The sequence below is a fragment of the Parasteatoda tepidariorum genome, chromosome 5, assembly GCF_043381705.1.
Source record: "Parasteatoda tepidariorum isolate YZ-2023 chromosome 5, CAS_Ptep_4.0, whole genome shotgun sequence".
NCBI lineage: Eukaryota > Metazoa > Arthropoda > Arachnida > Araneae > Theridiidae > Parasteatoda > Parasteatoda tepidariorum.
Window position 1 is genome coordinate 86,138,792 of NC_092208.1, and position 22,554 is coordinate 86,161,345.

The 22,554-nt window shown below is 27.1% G+C and overlaps 1 protein-coding gene across 7 annotated transcripts in view; it reads left to right on the forward strand.

Annotated features, from left to right (window-relative positions):
- The window catches only part of LOC107443419 (carnitine O-palmitoyltransferase 1, muscle isoform), a 76,746-nt gene extending 54,985 nt beyond the window's left edge, over positions 1–21,761 (forward strand). For all 7 annotated transcript variants that reach the window (XM_071180722.1, XM_071180721.1, XM_043050232.2 and 4 more), the window contains exons 8-23: positions 1–105; positions 185–269; positions 1,780–1,894; positions 3,481–3,561; positions 5,807–5,882; positions 5,961–6,008; positions 8,423–8,530; positions 8,970–8,995; positions 10,478–10,543; positions 10,822–10,906; positions 11,020–11,184; positions 14,485–14,619; positions 14,719–14,907; positions 16,309–16,386; positions 18,287–18,379; positions 20,169–21,761. In XM_071180722.1, the coding sequence (XP_071036823.1) occupies positions 1–105; positions 185–269; positions 1,780–1,894; positions 3,481–3,561; positions 5,807–5,882; positions 5,961–6,008; positions 8,423–8,530; positions 8,970–8,995; positions 10,478–10,543; positions 10,822–10,906; positions 11,020–11,184; positions 14,485–14,619; positions 14,719–14,907; positions 16,309–16,386; positions 18,287–18,379; positions 20,169–20,252 (1,539 nt within the window). In that variant the 3' untranslated portion in view covers positions 20,253–21,761. The remainder of the gene's footprint in view (positions 106–184; positions 270–1,779; positions 1,895–3,480; positions 3,562–5,806; positions 5,883–5,960; positions 6,009–8,422; positions 8,531–8,969; positions 8,996–10,477; positions 10,544–10,821; positions 10,907–11,019; positions 11,185–14,484; positions 14,620–14,718; positions 14,908–16,308; positions 16,387–18,286; positions 18,380–20,168) is intronic.
- The last annotated feature ends 793 nt before the right edge of the window (positions 21,762–22,554 follow it).

Consider the following 22,554-nt stretch of genomic DNA (forward strand, 5'->3'; position numbering starts at 1 on the left):
GACTATGTTCCCCTTCCGACAACCTCACAATCTGCAAGAGCTGCCAATTTCATTCATGCTGCAATGACTTTTAGGAAACTCCTTAACACTCAAACACTAAAGCCTGTAAGCAATTCTTTAAATTACTCTAATTTCCATGTTTCATTTTTGTATCCTGTTTTTGTCTCACTTCTTTTGTTTTTAGGTCACTGTACAAAATTTTATTCCTTTGTGTGCCTGGCAATATGAAAGGATGTTTAATACTACTCGAGTACCAGACCCAGAGAAAGGTAAAATATCTATCTATATGTATAAATGAATGTCACTCTGTGTGTGTCCTTTATAAACTCCTAAAGCATCCGAACGAAACAGGTGAAATTCGGCATACAAATAGTTTGGATCACCAGGAAGGTCACTATCGACAAAAGAACATTCTATGACGAACCGTTCGAGTGGGATACGCAAAAAGCAAAATGAAATTTTCTGATCTGCTGGGCAGTAGCCATTGTTTTAGATTTAACTACAGACAATTCAATTTTTTAAATATTTTAAAGATAATATTAATAATATTTGCTAGCTTATAGCTCTATTTGATCAAAAACAGTTTATTGTGTATATTTTAATATTTAATTATTTTTTATTTGCTATGTCAGATAAATTCAACACAACACAAACCTGGTAGAATTTTCAGACTATGAGATATTTTTAAAGTTATCTGTTACCAGATGTTTATTGTAATTCTTTTAAAAGGTGTTTCCATAAAAGTTGTTTAAAATAGTTTAAAATCAACCATAACTGCAATTCTAAAAAAAAAATTAGTTACGTGAAAAATATCCATATTAAGTATTATTGACCAGGGCTGATTGTGCTCCAGAAAAAATCTGGATTTCCAGAATTTTTGCTAACACTGATCCGGAAGTTTCCGGACATCGAAGGTCCAGAAGTTTTAAAAAATCATTGATCACAGAAGTTTCCGAAAATCAAATTTTCAAAGATGGAACTTAAAAACACAGTTTATTTTATTTGTTTGTAAGGGCGAGCCAGAAAGATACTTTATAAGCTTACATTCATGATTAATATTAATTTTTTATCAGCATTAGTTGTTATAATCATAAACTCAAGAAAGAAAGGCATATTTGTAAATTTTAATTACTTCTCCAGATCATGATAGGTATGTGTAAATGGTATAAGTATGAGTAAAATTTTAAGTAAACTAAGAAATATTGAGGAAACAGAAACAAAACCTTGTTGAAATTTTTTTCTGAATTTTAAATTTAAACTGTTTTTTTTTTTTTTTTTTTTTTTTTTTTTTTTTTTGTTAACTCAAGAAATTTTCCGGAATTTTGACTTGGGCTCACAATCACCCTTTATTGACGCCAATGAAACTTAATTTAGATAATATATGCATATTAAAATGAAATAAGCTATGCCTATTGAAAAGTATTCTTAACAGCATTGTTAAATCGGCTCGATTTTCAGAGTTTATTGTTGAAAGAGGATTAAAAAACGTCACCTTTATAATCTGAATATAATATCAGACGTGAGTCTGACTCAATTACTTTAGACAATCAAGGTCCAACAGTATTTGACTCAATACAGTTTTTAGACTTGAATTGAATTTTTTTAATTGTTAAATAGTCATTCATGAAATTTTAATTGCATATTTTATACAATATACTTAAATATGTCATGTTCATGAAGTTTTTTTTTTTCAATTGGACAGTTTTTAAAAAAAAAAATAAAAAAAATTTCTGCTTACTATTTATATATACATTTCTTTTCTTTTTTTTTATTTTTTAGATAGGGTTGTTCATCTGTCTGATTCTCAACACTTGGCTGTCTACAATAGAGGACGTTTTTACAAGTTAATGTTATATAATAAAAACCGCCTTTTGAAACCTGCTGAAATTCAGTGGTATATATTTTTTCTCTTATTTTAGAATAATTTAATTTATTACATTTGTTTTATTTGTTATATATGAGTTACCAAAGGTTGAAGTGAAGTGGCAATAATGCTCCCTTTTATAATCAATTTTGACACTAGCATTCTCCAAACTACAATTAAAGTTATTCTATGCCTTTAAGTACACTATAAAGTTAACCTAAAAACTGTTCTCAGCAATCTCAAAGTAAAATTAATAAGAATAATTTTTAATTTTAATAATTTATATTTAAGGAGATATATATTAAATTATACGAGATATATGCTGAGGAGCTTGCATTTTTCAGAAAAATATCTCTGAAACTATTATTTACAAAACCAGCCCTGGACCTTTCTTTCATAGATGTTGCTGATCAAATTTAGGTGCTGGAGGGAGACCGGTCCTGTAGTTGTTAGAGTTTACTTTTTAATCCTGTAACTGCAAATCTATTTGGTCAATATTTACAAAAAATTTTCCATCTCCAATATATAGCTGGGAAAAAAAATTTTTTTGTTGTGTGAGAAAGTACTACATCTAATACGACTCTACATCCTATTACAAATTGAGTTCAGAATCATCAGTTAAATATTTAAAAAAAGGAAATGCTACAAAACCTTCAATGTTTTCCGAAGATTTCTCCTTTAATAGTTAAAGCTAAAAATTCTCAATTTTATTTCAGGCATTCAAATAAGTCTAGATGCATTTCCCTTTTAACTTGTTTCATACTAGCTAAATACCTGTTCTACCAGGTAGGAAAAAAAAATTCAACAATCTATAAATCAATATTATTTAACACCACAAAATCCTGCACCAATTATATGTAAGATAATTCAAATTTTTTGTATTTTATTATTTGTAATGTCTACCAGTGATTTTATGTTATTAGATTAAGTAAAACAAGGTTTTAAAAGTTCAATTAACTAAAATAAAGATTGATTATAGTCTATATCATTTAAAAAATGATGCTATTGCTCAACACCCACCCATGATAGTCAAAATTTACTTCAAACGAGCAATTTTGTCTGTTAATTTTGCTTCTTATAACTTAACTTTTTTTTAGCTAGCACTGATTTCAAATGGAAACATATTTCGGAAGTGTTACTATAAATAAAATAAACACATGGTTTCTTAAGAAATACTAATGTATGAAATATTAACTCCTGGTTTCAGATGAAATACTATCTTTTAAAATACTAATTCATCGATGTAACACTCACATACTATACATGGTGATCCCTGAGCTTTCCTGTCATAACAATTATAAAATAGTTATTAAATGAATTGTTATAAACTTTTTTGATTAAACAGAATTGTAAATTGGCAAACATCCCTTGTGTCATCTTTTAAATAATTGTAGTTAAGCAATGTAATATGTTGGGGAATTTTTTTTTTTTTTTTAATTATACGCTCACCTATTATGATATATGAAATTAACAAGCAATCATTACCCAAATTTGTTAGCTTAATGTGACTCTCAATCAAAGCCATATCAATTCAGATTACTTGCCTAACTCTTAAAATGATTTGTTGCTAAAAATTGTTTCATAAAAGCTAATTTTCAAATTTTTCAAACCTTTAGGCAATTGCAACAAATTTTAGAAGATCAGAGTGTGCCTTATCCTGGAGAAAACCACCTTGCTGCACTCACAGCTAACAACAGGTTAGTTATTTTTAGTTTTTATTATTAGATTAACTTTTTTACAATGAAAATTATAAAAAAGGAAAATTCTTTTATTACAATAATTACTTGCTTTTACTGTTACTGATTTTTGATTAATTAGTAATTTGTTATTAGTTTACGATCAAAAAATTCAGTTTATAATTTTTGATGGGTGATTTAAATGTTTATTTCAATTAATACCTCATTTTTCTCTTTTTTAATTCAAGAATACAGCAAAATATAAGAAGTCCAAAATTTTAATTATGTAACATATTTTTGGTCAAAATATGTACAATAAAAAATTATTTGAGCTATTGTATTTTTTCTTTAGCATTTTTTAAGGGTTTCAAAAAAAAAAGTTAACACATTATTTTTAATTTAAATTCTTCCTTATATCTTTTGTTAGTTCAAATTTAAAGAAATTTCCCTTGTTTCCAGAGAAAAATTTTTTATTAAAAAATAATGCAAAGCAAGCCAATTATATAGAATAGGAAGATTGCAATAAGATTCAACGGTACTGAGAGTATCTTAACATAAATATTTATTAGAAATGTGTTTGTTGTTATAAAATTCTATAAAGTACTTAAATTTGATTGCAGAGTTCTCCCTAGGGATAAAAAAAAGGCATTTTGAGTTTTGAAAGGGCACTCACCACCTTCAAAATTTATCAGAATATGTAATAACTAAGGCCCGGATTTTGATGACATTTGCATTTTTGGACATTTTTTGTCCTTTAGAGATTTATAGGGCATTTTTTGTCAATTTTTTGAAATTTGTAGGGCATTTTCTTTAAATTTTGGGGCGTATTTGGCATTTTAAAGCATTTTTTAAATTTTTTGTTAATTTTTAATAATTTTTTATTATTACACTGGCTAATGAAGAAAATCTCTAGGATATTAAAAGGTGAAGCAACATCTTTTCAAATTAAAGAAGAATTGTCAGTAAGTGCGACCGTCCTTTTCAAGTACGTACCAATAACATCAGTAGACGTTGAAAGAAGCTTCTCCTGGTATAAAAATTTGCTTTCAGACAAGAGACGCTCGTTTACATTTCAAAATATTAAACAAAAATTTAATAATCCACTGTAATTCTGATATTTAGTAATCTAATGAGATGGAAGTTGTTATATTCATTTAAGTTTCTATACAAAATGAAAATATTTTGCAGTCAATATATTTTCCTTTTTTTTGTTATTTTAGGATATAAAACATATTTTTCAAACTTTAATGAACGTAGAACAAGTATTGCATTGCTTTATTTTTTTTAACGACTCATAATAATTTTAAAGAGTAAAGCATTGTTTTAGTTCAATATTTTTACTTCAATATTTTTACTTCTATTTAAGTCATGTCATAAGGCATTTTTAGCGCAATTTTTGCATTTTAAGGGCATTTTTTGCACTTTTAAGGGCATTAATTCAGATTTTTTAGGTCATCAAAATCCAGGCTCTAGTAATAACTGTATTTGATCCTCAATTTTTTAATTACCCTCTCATCCTATTTTATGTGTATGTCTCACAAAGTAATTTTCACTCATTATCAAAATAACAAAAACATTTTAAGCTTTTGAAAAATAATTAAAGGCTAGCTACAAGAATATGTATACATTTTCTTCATAAAAAAGCAAACTAAAAGAAAGATTAATTGATTAGCAACTTTTGTGCCTTTTTTTTAATATTTTAAGCCGAAAATTATGAGAAAATAAACATTTAAAGGTGTTTTTTGAAATAACAAGTATTTATTCAAAAAAAAATAATGGTAAAATGTAAAATCTCTAATATCCCCCTCTACATAAAAGACATAAACATCTATTTGGTCGAATGTTATGCAAATTTTTACCATATAACTAGACAACATTAGAATACTCTTACTAAAATTAAGGAATCAAATTAAAAACTGAAGTTAAATAATTAACAATGACTAAATAAATCAGAAGTGTAGTACTTTTCATTAAAACATGTGGTTAAGAAAACAATCTTTTTATAATAAAATAAAAAAACAATATTTTTATGGAATGGCAACTTATTTTTATAATAAAGGCAACGAGGGCGCAATCATAAGAACAAAGAGCAAACAGGGCGGACTGCCTTTCTAAAAACGCTTGAGGAGAACGCTGTTGATTGTATAAAATATTAATAATTAAATTAAATGATAATTAAATTGTGTGGAATACTTCATTGTAAGAAACTTAATTAACTTAAATTATATCACGAGCTACATAACTTTATTTTTCCATTCAATTTCAGAACTGTGTGGGCAAATGCCAGAACGACATATTTTTCTAAAGGTCTCAACAAATCTTCTTTAAAGATTATTGAAGATGTAAGGTGTTTAAAATAGCTTTCATTTTTTCCATATCTTTTAATTATAAAAAAATAATATCTTGAATTATCTTTGCAGGCAGCATTTTTTTTGGTTTTATATGATGAAGACTTAGATTTTGATCCTGTAAGTATTTGTATCTAAATACAGCAATCTAATTTTCTTTTCAACTTTTTTAATGTAACCTCTTGTTATAAGGCTCATTTTTCTTATTGTCTCATATTCTAATTTTACTTTACTACATGTAGTCTGCCATTGTGTTTTTAAATTCCTATTTGCAAGTCACATGGAGATATATCTTTTTTGAGGAAATACAGATGCCATAACATAATCTCTAGGATTCTTATTTGTTTTCCTTGAGTTTATATAATCAAAGTTTTTTTTTCCTTGAATTAAGCATTTTTTTTTTTTCTTAAGCCTTTTTGCTGAGGAAAACAAAAAGCTACAATTTGAATGTTTTACATTCAAAGCAAATTTTTAAAGTGTATTTTATTACTTTATAGAAAGCTTTAAAACAAAATAGTATTTATAATAATTTTAAGAAAATTTATATTAATAAACTTTGAAAATAACTACCAATTTAGACTTGTTTTTTTTATTTTTTTATTTTATTTAAATGAAAGCTATTGAAATCAATGAATAATTCCTAATTTTTGCTTATTTTCATGAGTGCAAACAATACAGCATTTATTCCAATTTTATTGGAGTACCTTTTGAAATACTTAAAGGTTAATTGACAAATGCTTTTTATTTAAAAAAGAAAAGATTTAGGCTCTTCATGTTGATATTTACACCATATTTTTAATTAGTGTTGAGAAAGCTGGGTTAAGATAGGCATAATTTATTAGCCATGAATAACTGTTACAAATTCATAACAATTATGCATAATTCTAAAGAATAGTTTTCCAATGTGGACGCCATGTGGCGTTTGGACTTTCTAAGAGGATATTTCAAAACTTACTGCAGAAATTTTTGTTAAAATATGCAGTATACTTTAATTTTTGATAATTTTATTTTATTTCGTATCGAAGAGCCAACATATATTTAACTCAGCTTAAATTACATGTTATCAAAGCAGTTATTAATTCACAAATTTATGGAAAAAAAGATAAACTAATTTTATAGTACTGTGATATTATGAAGATAACACTGTGCTTGCTGTTCCACACACATAAAAAAAAAATTTTAAAAAATGCATTCAAAAGTTTAGGTGATTTTTTTTTTTTTTTTTTTTTTTTTTTTTTTTTTTTTTTTTTTTTTTTTTTTTTNTTTTTTTTTTTTTGAATTTTTAACAGTAGATAGCAAGAAATGTATTGTTCATAAAATCTCCTTTATATTTTGTTTTTCATGTTGACAAGCTATGGCTGTATAAATAAAGCAACATTTGACCTTTTAATTAATTCATTGTGTTTGCATGTATTGCATTTTACATTAAACCTCAGATTTTTTTTTTTTTGTACAGTAAGATTTATTTATGATATAGAATATATTTGCATGCTAAAACTTTTGTGCAGTTCAATCATGTGATTGTTGATTCAAGCTACTATCAACCATATTTTCTAAAATACGCATTCTGAGATTAAAATTCTCCAAATCTTGCTCTAATTCATCTAGACTGTATTCTAAAAAGAAAATTTGGGATGGAATTGGGAAGTAAGCATTTTTATGAAACTGTATTGCTTTTCTCTAAAATATTTATAAAATACAGATTAATAGTTTTAATTGATTTGGTATTACAGTGAAACCTCCAGGAAAGACCACGTCTGTGTAGCGACCACCTCTATTTATGACCACTTTTGAGGGGCATGGAATTTTTTGAATAGCTGCTATCCATTTTCTCCGTGCAGACCCTTCTTATGCAGTCCCAAATTTCATTTTAAAAAAAATACAGAATTTGCAAAATAATATTGGCATTATTTAAAGTAATTTCAGTAAATTCTGAAAGGGCACCAAAATTAAAATGTTACAATTTAAAAATGAAGAGAAGAGAGTTCAAAATTTTTTAAATATTAGGACTACATTTTCTCAAAGTGAAAGGATTTTTAAAAAATAGAGCTCAAGGATTTAAAAAATGTGCTTAATTATAAACCTGTAATAATTTAATTGTATTTTAGAAAGAAAAGAAAAAAGGTATGGAACCTCATAAAATCCTTAGTTTGAAAAGACACATTTTTAATTATGTGTAATTTATTTATTTTTAATTGTTCTTATAGAAAGAGAGGAATTATTAATTGATGGCAAGAATTTTTTTCCTGAAGTTAAATTGTACATTTAGTTTTTTATAATATAATTATCACTTTATATGGTTCAAACATTAAAATCAAGTAACTTAAGTTATAGTTATATATTACTAAACAAATTAGTAGTAGTAGTTTTTTGATTCACTAATGAAACCAAATAAAATTTGTTTAAAATTTTTTTTTTGGTGAATGCTTTAATAATTACTTGAAATTGTTTCACTCAATTTTATCATACAAGTTGAATTATTTTGAAAAATAATTTTTTTTTACTAACTGCTTTGGTAATTATTCCTCTCACAGAATGATCCCTCAAAGCTCAATAAGTTCTCACAAGCTCTGCTCCATGGAAAAGGCTATAACATGTGGTTAGACAAGTCTTTCAATATTGTTGTTTCCAAAAATGGGAGGGCTTGCTGCACTCACAGCTAACANGATGATAATTCTTTTTCGTCAAATTTTGTAAAGAGTGTTAAAAATTATTATGAGATTATAATTTTCGGTAAGAATCCTAATAATAATAAAATTATAATTCAAACTATTTTTCTCAGAATTAATATTAATATAATTATAAGAATAATTTTCTGTAAAATTATTGTTAGATAATTTTCCGGTGGAAAAATATGTATGGATATTGGAGATCGAAACTCTCTACCTATGGCAATAGTTCGCATGCTTTTACCATTAGCATGTGAAGAGTCATAGAAGAAGGAAGTTTAATATTCAAAATATTTAATAATTTTAGCTTTATTGTTTGCAAATAATAGTAATAACTTATAATGTGTTAAAAATGAAATTTTGGACTATTAATTTTACCTGTTAAGTATTTATTTTTATCCTTTTTTTCCAGTTGGGCTGCAATTGTGAACATTCCTGGTAAGTAGTTTTGTCTTCATTATTCTGAATATTTCTTCTTCCCCTGGGGTTTGCCTTTTCTTAGTAAACAGGTCACATGAATGTGCCCTAAAACTTTTTTTAAAAAGTTATGTATCGGTATGATTATTATTATTAAGTCTTCTTATTTTTATAGTTTTAAAGTTGCAGTAAACCAGACACTTTATAAATAAATATAAAAAAGGAATTTTAAACTTTCTAGTAAGTGTTTGTTGTTATTTCTTTGTGTAAAAAGGCAAATCAATATGGACTTTAACCTGCTGTCTTCTCCGCATAGCAAAACCTGTTTTCCAGGGGAATAGTGTTTTGGGGAGAAACGTTCTCCTAATTTTGCCCATTTGCTAAACCGCCAGTGGGTTAAAAGTTAGTTAAGTCGCAAGAAGTGAAACAGAATCCTCTCTTAACCCTTTCCCATTTCATTGTATTAAAATGTATGCTTTTTATTTAATTTGGACAATTCTATTTATAATATTAATTAATTCTGTTTATACAGTTATAAAACTTTACAAAAAAAAATTGTAAACTATTAGAACAAAACGTGTGAACTTTAATAATCTATCTATATATATATGTAATACAAAAATAATAAATACTTTTGTATTAATAAAAGAATTAAAACTCTTTCGGTTTCATAAAATGTCTTTGTTAAAGAGTAAGCGTAGAACTATTCTATTTTGGGAATTCAAGGCTGAAAACATACCATTGAATAATAATTAGATTTATATTTGAAAGGAGGAGTTATTTTTAGAATCTTGTCCCTCTTTCACTTCCATATTAGGAAGCATTAAATGATTTCCCATAGTGCGTAGAGTTACAATGGCATGTACGACTGTAACTAATTACACCAATCTCTGTACTATTTAATGCCGGAGCGAAGGTTTTCGCATGTCTGTTGCTGAATAACATGTGCCAATAACCATCTGCTGGAACCATCCGGATTCTTGTCCACACCCCCTCCTTTGAAGAGGGCGGATGTGAACTGTTATAACTACCAGCATACCTGTTAATAAACCTTTTGATAACTTATTATGGTTTTGACTGCATTTCTTAATATGAATACACCAATGATAACAGAGATGTAGCCCTGTTATTACATGCCAACCCGGAAGTCTTATCTTCTCATAAAATTTTAAATGGTAGTAAAATAACAGTTGTGGTAGTAGAATTTGTTTCATTTGCTAACCATTTAACTTTATTGCACGATTATCAGGTTTTATATATTTGTTTAAATTGTTTGTATATAGTTGTAGTTTGCCATTTTGCTTTAGATTTTGGAGTGTTAACTAGTTTTTGGAGCGTTAACTCCACATTTACTTCTCATTTTTTGTGGGGGATTAACATTTTAAGGTATTTTAAATAATAATTTTCTGTTTCATCTAGTAATATGTCTTTTTCTGTTGATAAGTAATTTTATTGTGAAGATATGCGTAATTAAAGTTTATTAACTATTTCTTTTAATTAAAGGTGCGATTCTCCCATCATGTCACATTTCTGGGAATTTTGTATTGGGATGGAATTCACAACTTTAAAGTGAGTTTTTTGTGTATGTAGTATAATTTAATAATGCATTAATGTAAATTAATAAGTGATTTTAGAAAAATATAAGCATTTGTGATCATTATTGTTTTTTCTTCTGTGTGATGTAAAAACTTTGGAATAGATTGCATAATTTCTGCATCAACTGATTAACTAAAATTCATATCTAAAAAAAGATCAAAATTGGTTAATGAATTGTATTTTTTAAAGTTATCTATTTCTAGTTATATTTTAGAAGTTTTTATGAAAATTGTTTTTGCTTTTTATTTCAGATATACAGAGGATGGGAATACTGTTGGCACAGTGGAGGAACTTCCACCTTCACCCATTCGACTGAAATGGGATCTACATCCTGAGGTTTTTATTATTTATTTATTATATTTTTATTTATTTGTGATACTTCTAATTTCTGTATTAATGGTGATGTAAAAATGAAGTGAATTTATGAATGATAATTTTTTTCTCTCCAGTGTGTTGATTTAGTTAGGTCGTCCATGCAGATAGCTAATGCCATCATTGCCGAAGTAGATCTTCAAGTCTTGTACCATTCTGATTATGGGAAAGATTTTATTAAAAAATGCAAAGTTAGTCCTGATGCTTATATACAGATGGTTTTGCAGCTAGCATATTATAGAGTGAGTATATTTTAATGTAATCTGCATTTATACTTACTAAGTGAAATTAGTAGATAATAATGCGAATTCATTATAAATGTTGGACACTTTAATCTGAAAATCTACCAGTAACCTTCACCTAAATTATCTAGCTGGAGGAACAGTAGACCTTTAAAAACTTAGAAATAAACTAATTTTTTTTTAAATCTTTTTATTTCGTGAGCTAGGAACCTAACTCTTGTTTTATGATAGTATTGCATGCAAAGTTTCAGAAAAGAACATTAAAAATATGGTGATAAATTAAGGCATAACTGGGAAAAAATTTGCAATTTCAACAAAATTTTTGATTTTTCTTTTCTTTTTTTATTGTTTGGGTTTGAAATTCTGTTTATTACCTTTCTAAATCTCTTTAAATTTTTATTCTCCTATCTTAAGAATCAAATTTGTAGTTGTTTTTTTTGCATGCTGACCGGCGAAACAGCATAACAATTAGATATTTTAAATGCATTTTGACAAAAAGTGTTGATTTTGAGAAAATCTCTTCGCGTTAACACTCATTACAAAAATAGTGTATTATGGAATTCTTTTGAACTTTCTATGTAGATTTTTTTTATGTTAACTATATTTTGAACTGAAAGCTATGGTCTAAAAGGGAATTTATTATTTTTATTGTACTTAAGCAAAGAATTTTATTTTTTCTTTGAAAAATGAACAGTGAACAATATATTTTGTTGTATCTCATTATATATTTGAAATATTTTAAAGATTTTAATTCCGAACACAAGTAACCATATTATTGATCTAGAATTAAAAAAAATTACTTTGATTTTTATGCATTACAATTTATTGTAGAGCATAAAAAATTTGTTTTTATGCTCAAATTTGCCCTTATTTTGAAAAATATTTAACTTAAATATTTTAGTTTACATTAGGTATACAATTTTAGGTCCCTTGCGTACCAAAACTAAAATTTTAATTTAGGCTATTTTTAAAAAACTTTTCATACTCATTACGCAATTAATGATGGCCTAATTAATAATGACCTTAACACTTTTTTCATCTGTTATTGAAAACTTTGCTTGTGTAGCAATCTTTTAAAAATGATTGCAATTTTTTTTTTAATTCCCAAATAAGCTATAGAACAAATGCTAAATCAAATGATTTCAAAATGTAAGTTATTTTATTAATTTTTTTAAAGCAGAATATTTTGTGTTAGATTTTTCATTTTTTAATCCATGTAAACATTAAAGCATTTCAAGTAATGTTTGTTCTAAATCTTATTAATAAACACTTTAACAAAAATATATTGTAGTATATATCGAGTCACGGTGGCTTAGTGGTTAAGGCCAGGGTTGAGGTTTTCCTTCCTTCCTCACTGGCTCGACAGCCCAGGATGGGCCTTGGCCTTCTCCAGTAGTTTTTTCCAAGCTGTCCTTCTTTTGGCAAGGGTTGAGGTTTTGGACGTCCTAAACTGGTTTTGGACAGTACACGTGGGTTTTACTGTCTTAAACTGGATAAAACTGTCCTAAACTTTATAAAACTGTCTTAAAGTATCCAAAACCTTGAACTTTTACCAAAGTTAAAATTCTATAGGTGTAACCATTGTACACATAATAATTACATGTATCAATAAATAATTGATATTTTTATACAATTTACTTTAACTTATTAAAGGAATATAATATAATATAACAGGAAAAGGTTTATAATTTTTGAAGCTCCACAATTCATTGAACAACAAAAGTGAATACCTAATCCTTTAAATATAAATATGCTTTTAATTCTGATAAATAATGTTTTTGTGCAAGGATAAAAAATGCAATATTAAAAATTAGTAATAATATTTTTAAAAAAATACTATATTTGTTTAAAAATTAACCTTTTATTTCTCACAGTATTTTTTTAAAAAAATATTATAATTTCTGCATCACGGGATGATAAAAAAGACATCTATTTAAAAAAAATTGTTTTTAAATATAAATATATTAGTTTANTTTTTAAAAAAATACTATATTTGTTTAAAAATTAAACTTTTATTTCTCACAGTATTTTTTTAAAAAAATATTATAATTTCTGATGATAAAAAAGACATCTATTTAAAAAAAAATGTTTTTAAATATAAATATATTTGTTTAAATTGGGAATACAAAATAACTGGAAAATGTATTAGCAGTTTTGAAGGGCATAACATCAGTTTCAGTTACTGACACTGGTGATGTATCACCGCTATGCTAAAAAAATTGAACCTGAATGAAATAAAAGTCTTCTTGAATAGTACTATAGATAAATAAACTTGTTTATGACTAACCAAGTACTTAGTCCCTAATAGCTTAACCTGTATGGCAAGGTCAAACTTCAGTTATGTACTATTGAATGAGAGGACCAATTGAATTTGATTACTGATTAATCTTCCTTTGTTTAATGTTTAAATTGAAGAGTCAAACAATATTAATAAAACATTATACTTTTAAAAACAAATATTCTCTAGTAGATTTAATTATCAATATGTTATTAGATCTATGTTTATTTTTCCTTTTAAATATTGTTCAGATAAAATTGTGACATAATTTGTGTAAAAAGGTTTTGGACAGGACGGTTCAAACCGTGGATTAATCCATTCTGTCCTAAACCTTGCCAACCCTGGTTAAGGCACTGAACTGTCATTGTACAGAACTGGGGTTCAATCCTCAGCGGCAGCCTGAAGCCTACTCAACTTCAGATCTATGGGTACCAGCTTATCTGGGAAGTATAGACGGCCTGTGCTCAATGCTGAACACGTTGCCACAATCACATGCCGTTGGTCTCGAAACTGTGGAGCCTTAACCTGCATTACCCTGCTGGCCCACTGCGAGCTATTGCAGGAATGTTTACTTTATAGTATATATCATAAAAATATTGTTATTGAAAATAATATGTTTTTGGATAATATTCTGGACTCAGTATAAAACTTTTTTTTTATTGTAATGTATTACTATATCAGACCTGTTTAAATGCTCTAAACGGTTTAACTTTCGACTTATATGCTTAAAGTTTTCTCTTTTGTTTTCAATTTTTGAGGTTCTTTATTCTTGAGAGAGCAAATCTTTGATCACTAGAAAACTGATTCAATTTTATTTAACATTTTTCTTTTCTTACAATCAGTATCAGGATTGTATGAAAAGTAAGATTTGTTGACATGAATTATTACTGACTATTCGACTATTTTTAATAATAATTTAAAATAACTTTTTGATTATAGAGTTTCCCTTTTTTTTTAAATAGTTTTAGCATTTTATTAACTTATAGTTTGCTCTTATTTTTTGTGTTTTATTTTGTAAACAGGATGCAAAACGATTCAATCTTACATATGAAGCTTCAATGATGAGGCTGTTCCGTGAGGGACGTACTGAAACCGTTAGGCCTGTAACAATGGAGTCTTGTGACTTTGTCCTTGCTGTAGATAACACAGCCATATCGGTAACTATAGATCATTAAATGCTGAATAGTTACCTGATTTTGATTATTTTTTAGTTTAATTTCAAAAAGTTTTAATATTTATTTACTCTGTTTCATTAGGCAACAGAAAAACTTCGTTTATTGCAAAGAGCTTGTTCAAAACACCAAGAATCATATCTTAATGCCATGGTTGGGAAAGGAATCGATCGGCATATTTTCTGTTTGTATGTGGTTTCAAAACACTTAGAAGTAGAGTCACCATTCTTAAAAGAAGTATTGGGTGAACCGTGGAGACTTTCTACTAGTCAGGTTTGAATATTTTTTTGTATCAAAACTACTACAGTACAGAACCTGTTATCCGGAAATCAGAAAACCAAAAAACCGGACAAAATTCGTAAATTTTCCCGCCATTTTAAAAAAAAAAAAATTTTCCTCATAAGATTTCAGGATTTTTCTTTCTTTTTGGAAAGATGTTTACCTTACTATCATTTTGGAAATAATCATTAGTGTATTACTTCGTTTTTTCTTCTTTTTAAGATTATTTCCAAATATAATTTTTTTTAGTTGGGTTTAACAATAAAAAAAAACGGCTTTTGTAAGCGATTCAAAAAATCGGAAAAGTCAGTTATCCGGAATAGCGATGGTCCCGATCGTTCCAGATAATCGGTTCCCTACTGTACTACAATTATTCAATTCCCATTCACTAGTATGTAAAACATGTTGACTCGATTCTATTTTAAGGTACCTTTTGATAGATGACGGCTGACATTGTTAATAGCCAATATCCACATTGGTGACCCGGGTGTAATCTATTTGTAAATGCGACATTGTCCTCTTCACGCTGTTGCTGGTCAATCTTGATCACACGCAGGGAGGGTCCATGAATACTCGACTGCTAATAGCAACACAGGAGCAACAACGTCCACAATCTTAATACAACTTTCAGGACTAGCATTCAAAAGCCCATTGATCTTAATACAGCTCTCCCGGCTTCTCGCAAAACAGCAATGAATGAATGAACACCATGCAATCAACTAGTGGTATCCATTCATCGAATAATATCACAAATAAAATTCTGGTGCGGGAGTCATGCAGAGTAACTACCACCGCAATTATTCAATCCCATACACAAGTATATAAGACACATTAACACTATTAGAAGTACCTTATGATAGATGACGGTTGACATTGTTGGAATGCTCTGCCCACACTTTTTTCTATTCCTCTTTATTATTCCTGAAAAATTTTTGATATTTTTACTCTTTGCGTGTTTTATTCATGAATAAATTTTCATATTTTTGTCTTGCTTATTTTTATATTCATATGCCATTGTCATATTTTTACTCTTTACTTTTTTTATTAATGAGCAATTTTGGTTTTTTTTTTTTTTTTTTTTTTCCTGCTTATGAAAAATTTTGCATAATTTTTCTCCTGGAAATTTTTTTCTTTAACTATCTATTAATAAACAATTTTGCATGTTCTTTCTCTCCTCGCTCCATTTCAAGAACAAATTTGCAATTTTTCTTTTCAGGAACATATTCGAATTAATTTACTTATTCTATCTTATTTTGTATCTTAAATATGCAAAAAATAACAAATTATTATCTTTCCTATTTATAAATGATTTAATGATTTTTGTAAATAAAGGCTGAATTATATTATTAATAAGTTAATACTGATTTCTTATATTTACTTTTTTTTGTTATTTAGACACCTCACAATCATGCTGGTATATTAGATACCAAGAAATATCCACAATATGTTTGCCTGGGTGGTGGATTCGGTCCAGTAAGTTTTAGTAATTTTTTATTTGCTAATTTTTGCTTCTAAAAATAAGATTTTAAAAAAAATTATAATATTATTATTCCCAATTATAATTATATCAAAAATTCAACACATTCTTAAAATATTGAAATGGTGCCTGTAATGTTTTTGTTAAAAATAAATTTAAAAAAAATTGTCAAAATATATTTTAACTACCTAAAGTTACTATGAATTAAATAAGATATACACCCAATTACATAATTTTTTGTGTGAAATCACAGCGCCATCTTCATGAAGTCTCCTGCGACCGGCTATTATTGAAAAGCTTTAGCTTATCTAAAAAACAATTATAAAATTCCAGAGATAGCTGGTTGATACGAATTCTGCACTCGGCGCGCATCGACCACAGTGCTGTCATAAGATATCCTCAGTGGTAGAGGGATGATGGGTTAAAATCCTCTTGCAATCAAGCTAACCGTGAAAAGTTTTCGTGGTCTTCCTTTCCGTGTAACGCAAATGTAAGTTAGTTCCATCAAAAAGTACTCCAGGAAAGCAAATTTCTCCCAATACTTGATCAAGGAGTTCCCTTGTCTTCTGGTTTGGGTTCAAAGTTACAAGGTTACGTAGTTGAACATTAGCTGTTGTAAACCCAAAATTGGGTTGTCTGTTCAATGATGATTATAAAATAAAATCTAAAGATTAACAAATCTGTATAGTATTATGAAACAGTATGCAATATTTTCGGACAATAGCTGAGACCAAAACACTTACCTGTAAATCAAAAATCTGTTGCATCAATTGCTGTTTCGGGAGACCAATAAGAATTATCTCATGATGGTCTGTGTAAAATTTTAATGGTCTTACACAGAGTACCTTAGATTTCCAACCCAACATAAAGCATTAGGGAGATTCCATAATTCTAAGGATAACATAACAAAACAAAACAAAAAAATCGTTTACTTGCATTCCTTCATTAGCAAATTTCTTAGTTTTTTATTAACTATTTTAGATATAAAACCAAAAATTTTAGTTTCTAAGTAATTTGTAATAATAAACTTTTATTACAATTTTAATTTAGTATAATTTTTGCAACCCAGCAATTTTCCTCTTTCTATATGTTTTTTCTGTGTAACATTTGTAATTTTCTTCTCTTTTTAATGCATAATAATATTAAGCTATTAAAAATTATCTGTTATAATTTTTAAAAAATATTAAATATTTATCTATGAAAAGAAAAAGATTAAAAATAAGAAAACTTATCAAAATGTAACATCAGTCACCACAAAATTGCCATTACATCTTTTGATATTATCGCACAATCGACCTCTAATTTTCCTCTGAATGAAAGAAAATTTTATCTTTGACAGAATAGTTATTTAGAAGGCCGATTGTATTACCAAAAAGTTGGTGAAGGATGGATTGGGAAGCAGATATTTCATTAAGTCTGTGGAAATTAGCACGATTAACCAAATGCATTCATTTGGTTTAAAAGGATGTATTCCCAAATTTTTTTCAAAGCTTACAGCAAATTTATCTGTTATATTTCTCTTGTTTCAAAATTTTATATTACCTGTTTGAGACTTATTAATCTCCTTAAGTAACATGTAGTATTCACTTCTTGAGTTAGTTTTTGTGTAGTAAAAATGGCTGCTCTTAACTAACATTTTTTTAATGTAAGTTGCTATTTTAAAAGATACTTACATTGATATATTATCATTTTTAAAAAAATTGTTGCATCTTTAAATTATATCAATGCTTTGTCAAAACCATTTCAGTATTTCTCAATTATGAATAATTAGCTATAATATGTTTATTGAATTACAACACACATTATGAAGTCCATTTTGATTGAGACTATATATATAAAGCATTTGCTGTAAAACATTTATGTGACCTATAGAAATAATATTATTTTCCAATATAGGTTGCTGATGACGGATATGGTGTTTCATATGACATAGCATCAGAAAATGTTATGTTTTTCCATGTTTCCAGTAAAAGAACATCACCAGAAACAGTAAGCCTGCAATTTTTATTTTTTATTTTTTTTACTTTAATGTGTATTTTTACTACTATTTTTATGCACAATAACAGTATGTGTAATTGTGTAAGGATTGTATTATTGTAAGTGGGTAACTTTTAAATAGTTTTAAATCGAAATTGTACTGAAGCAAAAGAACTATTCCATATAAATTCTTGTGTAAATGCTTATTGTATGTTAGTAATATTTATTTTTGAAAAACACTATATGCAAAATCTAGAATTGTACAATTTAATTTACCACTATTATATATGAAAGTTTTTTGTGCCTATAATGAAGCGATTTGGTGTGGGTAGCAAATTTAAGATAACAAAAACAGGATCATGAAAGTGACAGTTGGTGAAAGCTAGATCATGATCTTAAATTTTTTTTATTCAGTAGTAGTTGTAGAGCTTGAAATACGAAATTAAAAGAACTTTTTATTCAAATTACTTTCTAAATGAAATAATGAATTTTGCATAATAATATCAGCAAGGAAAGACCATGAGAGATAAATCCCCTATGACCTGACTTGTCAAAAGCCAAACTAAAAGTGTTTAATCAATGCTTTCTAGTACTGGAGACATCTATTATAGGCGCATTATTAAAAAAGGACACTGCCGAAAAAAAAGCCAATTCAGCCAACCTCATGATATCTCATGTTAATATTTAAATAGTTTGGCTACACCTTAATTACCCAAAATGACCGTGAGAAATTAATGTAACCAGGCATGTGATTTTCCCCCCTAATTGGTGGACTTCTGCTAATCTCTTGATTCGTGGATATCCAGGAATCAAAAATTTATTTTCCAGCAGAATTTTCTGAAAGTCCTGCTAATCTGAAATTTAAATTTCATAACTTTCGCAAAATTCCGGTATCAGGATTTTTTTTTCTTTTCCTCTCTTACCAGCGCCCTCCTTTTTTTCCAGAAGTTCTGCTACATCACGGAACTGAAAGACAAATTTTTAAATAATTCATAACGCAAGAAATACATCCAAAAATCACAAACATTTAAGAGAGCATTTAGTGTTCCCAAAAAATGGTGTTTTTTCATTTTTTTTTTTAATATAAATTTTATAAACTCAGATTTGTTACTAAAGAATTATTAAATTAATTAGACAAAGCATTAATGATGATGAATTGTAAAATAATTAGAAATATGCATGGCACAAAGAAAAAATTAGTGTGTTTTAGCAATTGGTGTAAAAAATATGCATGGTTTTGTTTAGCAGTAAAAAATGATGAAATGATGAAAACATCTGCTTGTCTGAACAAAATCTTGTTGAAACTAAATTTGCTTGAGTTTGTATTTTTTCCCAACATTTTGAGATATTTAAATTATTTAATAATAAACAAAGTTAAATTAAGATTTATTATTTTTTCTTAAATATCAAATTTATAGATCTATAGACAAAGCATTAATTATGATGATGTGTAAAATAAATAAAAATACTCCAAGTAGCATGGCTCCAAAAAAAAATTAGTCGTGTGCCTTAGCAATTGGTATGAAAAAAATAATAAAATGAGGAAAAATGTTTTTTGTTTTTTTAAGAAAAGAATAATCTATTTTTGCTATAATATGTGGGCCATTCTCATGGAAAGTGAGCTAAAAATTTTTGAAAATAGCACTGCACTGTATTGATTGGTCAAAAAACAGTCCAATCTTGAAATGTTTCTGAAGTGGCTCCCATGAATTTACGTATTTGAGGGTTTTTTAGTGACTGATTGCTACTTTGAAATAAATGTTTCTAAACTTTTTTAATCGGTGTTTGTTTCGTTTTGCAGGACACAACACGCTTCATTGATCTTATTGAGAAGTCTTTGAGTGATGTGAGGCAAATCTTTCTGGACAGTGTGGCAGAAAAGTGAACTCAATGTCATGCAAGATTTGTATAACTGCCATTATCAGATTTGCATTTTAGATCGTTGGGACTAAGGTTTACATTTGCTTCACAATACTGTTTTTATTCTAGAGAAAGCTTAGCTTGGAAGCAATTGAAGGAGAAATCTTTGTGTTGCACATATTTCTTTGCTACATTTCCTCTTGATGTGACATTTTTTCTCCTGAACTAAACCTGCTGATCAAAATTACATATGGATACACTTTGAATTAGCATTAATATAATGAACTGTACTTAATGATATTAACTGGAAGAAAAAAAATTCTGTGATTATAGGAATTTTTTCTTAATAGTCAATATTTTTACCTTTACTTAATATATTTACATTCATACTTGTATAAATAGAAATTCATCTATGAAAATGTATCTTTTTTTATACACTCTACATAAAAATTTCTCCAATGATTTTGTGCTAAGAAATATTTAATTTTCGTTACATGATATTTAAATAGTATTTTTTATTACTTTTAAGTATTTTACTTATTTAAAAAATTGACAAATTTACCCTTTTTATTTAGAATTGGAGTACGGTTTAAATGATACTTTTAGACGCTGTTTTTATTCACTTTTAAGCTATCTTAGCTCTTAGAGTTTTAAAAAAATGCTTCTTCTTTTTCCTTTTTTTTTTTTTTTTTNTTTTTTTTTTTTTTTTTTTTTTTTTTTTTTTTTTTTTTTTTTTTTTTTTTTTTGCTAGTAATATTCAAGAGTTTAAACATTTCAGCCTGTTAATCAGAGAATAAAATTTTGTTTAAATTCATTTTACGATGGGGACTTCTTTCTTTATAGTAATTTCCCTGTTGAAACAGTTAACTATTTTTTACTCTGACATTTTTTTAATTGATTCTAAAGATACTCTTGTGTATTAATCAAAAAGAGAAAAAAAAGATTTCCAGTTCTATTTGTTCATAATAGCCCTCATATTTTTCAAACATTTTTATTAATTTTCTATGCAAGCATGCGTAATTAATTATCTTGTTTTAATATATTCTTAAACTATAATTTTTTTACATTAAGAACTTTTCTAATTAAATGAAGAAAGGCGTTTTTTTTATTTTGTTAATATCTATTGTGATATTGCTTTATTGAACAATTTTACTATTTTTTTCAACAATGGGATGATAACTATTTTGTTAATAATTGCTTTTTTATACTTTAAGAAAATTAATTTTTAAAACAAAGATGTGCATTTTTATATGATTATATTAAATTCTGATGATATTATTATATTTATTAAGCGTTTTTGCAACTTCGCTCATAGTTGTCTTGCCAATTAAAATTTGTTTTGCATCCTTTATAGAAATTAGTTTTGTTGAAGTGTTTGTCTTATTTTGTTATAATCCTTGCTGATAATGCTTTGTTGAACGTTTTTACTATTTTTTTACATAGCTGTCTTGCTTATAAAAATTATTTTTTGGACCTTCAGAAATTAGGTTTTGTAATTACATTTAAAAGAATAAAAGAAAAACTTAATAGTTTAGTTTGTTGCATTATCTTATCCCTAGTGATATTTATTACATTCTTTGGTACTTTTCCATTTCGCCAGCGCAAGCGATAAAGTTGCTAATAAAAAGTCACTGGCTTTAAGTATATTCAACTTTATTTTATTTATTTTTTTTTTGGTGATGAATATTTAAAAGAAATAGAAAAGTATCCATTCTTCTAACCCATTAACTATTTTTTTTACTCAAGCATAATTTGCTTTTAAATTGTTTTCATGATAGTTTTCTTTCCTTAAAGAAATAACTTTTTCAATTAAATAAAAAAGAATTATTATAATTTATGGTGATTATGCTTAATTAAGCATTTTCAAAAAACTTTTTGACAATAATATGTAAAGCTACCTTGCTAATAAAAATTTGTTTTCATAATTTAAAGAAGTGTATATCATCTTAAATGATTATAATAATCATATAAAATTAATTATGAAAACTCGTTTTATTTGAATAATTATATCCATTGTGATATTTATTACATATTTCATAGATTTTTTTACAGATTATTTTGCATACACTGCTGGTATGCGATAGATAGGAAATATTAGTTCCAAAAAAAAGCACAAACTACTACTTGAATTTTACGCAATATAATTCTTTGTATTTCTATTAATGGATTTAATTTAAATGCTGCAAAACTTGCCATACAATGCAGACAAAAGTGCAGAAAATTTTAGTCTTTATTTCTGAATGCTTAGTGTTATTTTCCTTAAAGTGCACATATATTTGAAGTGTTCACTCTGGAAGTCTATAAATTTTGGAGAGTATATCAAATAA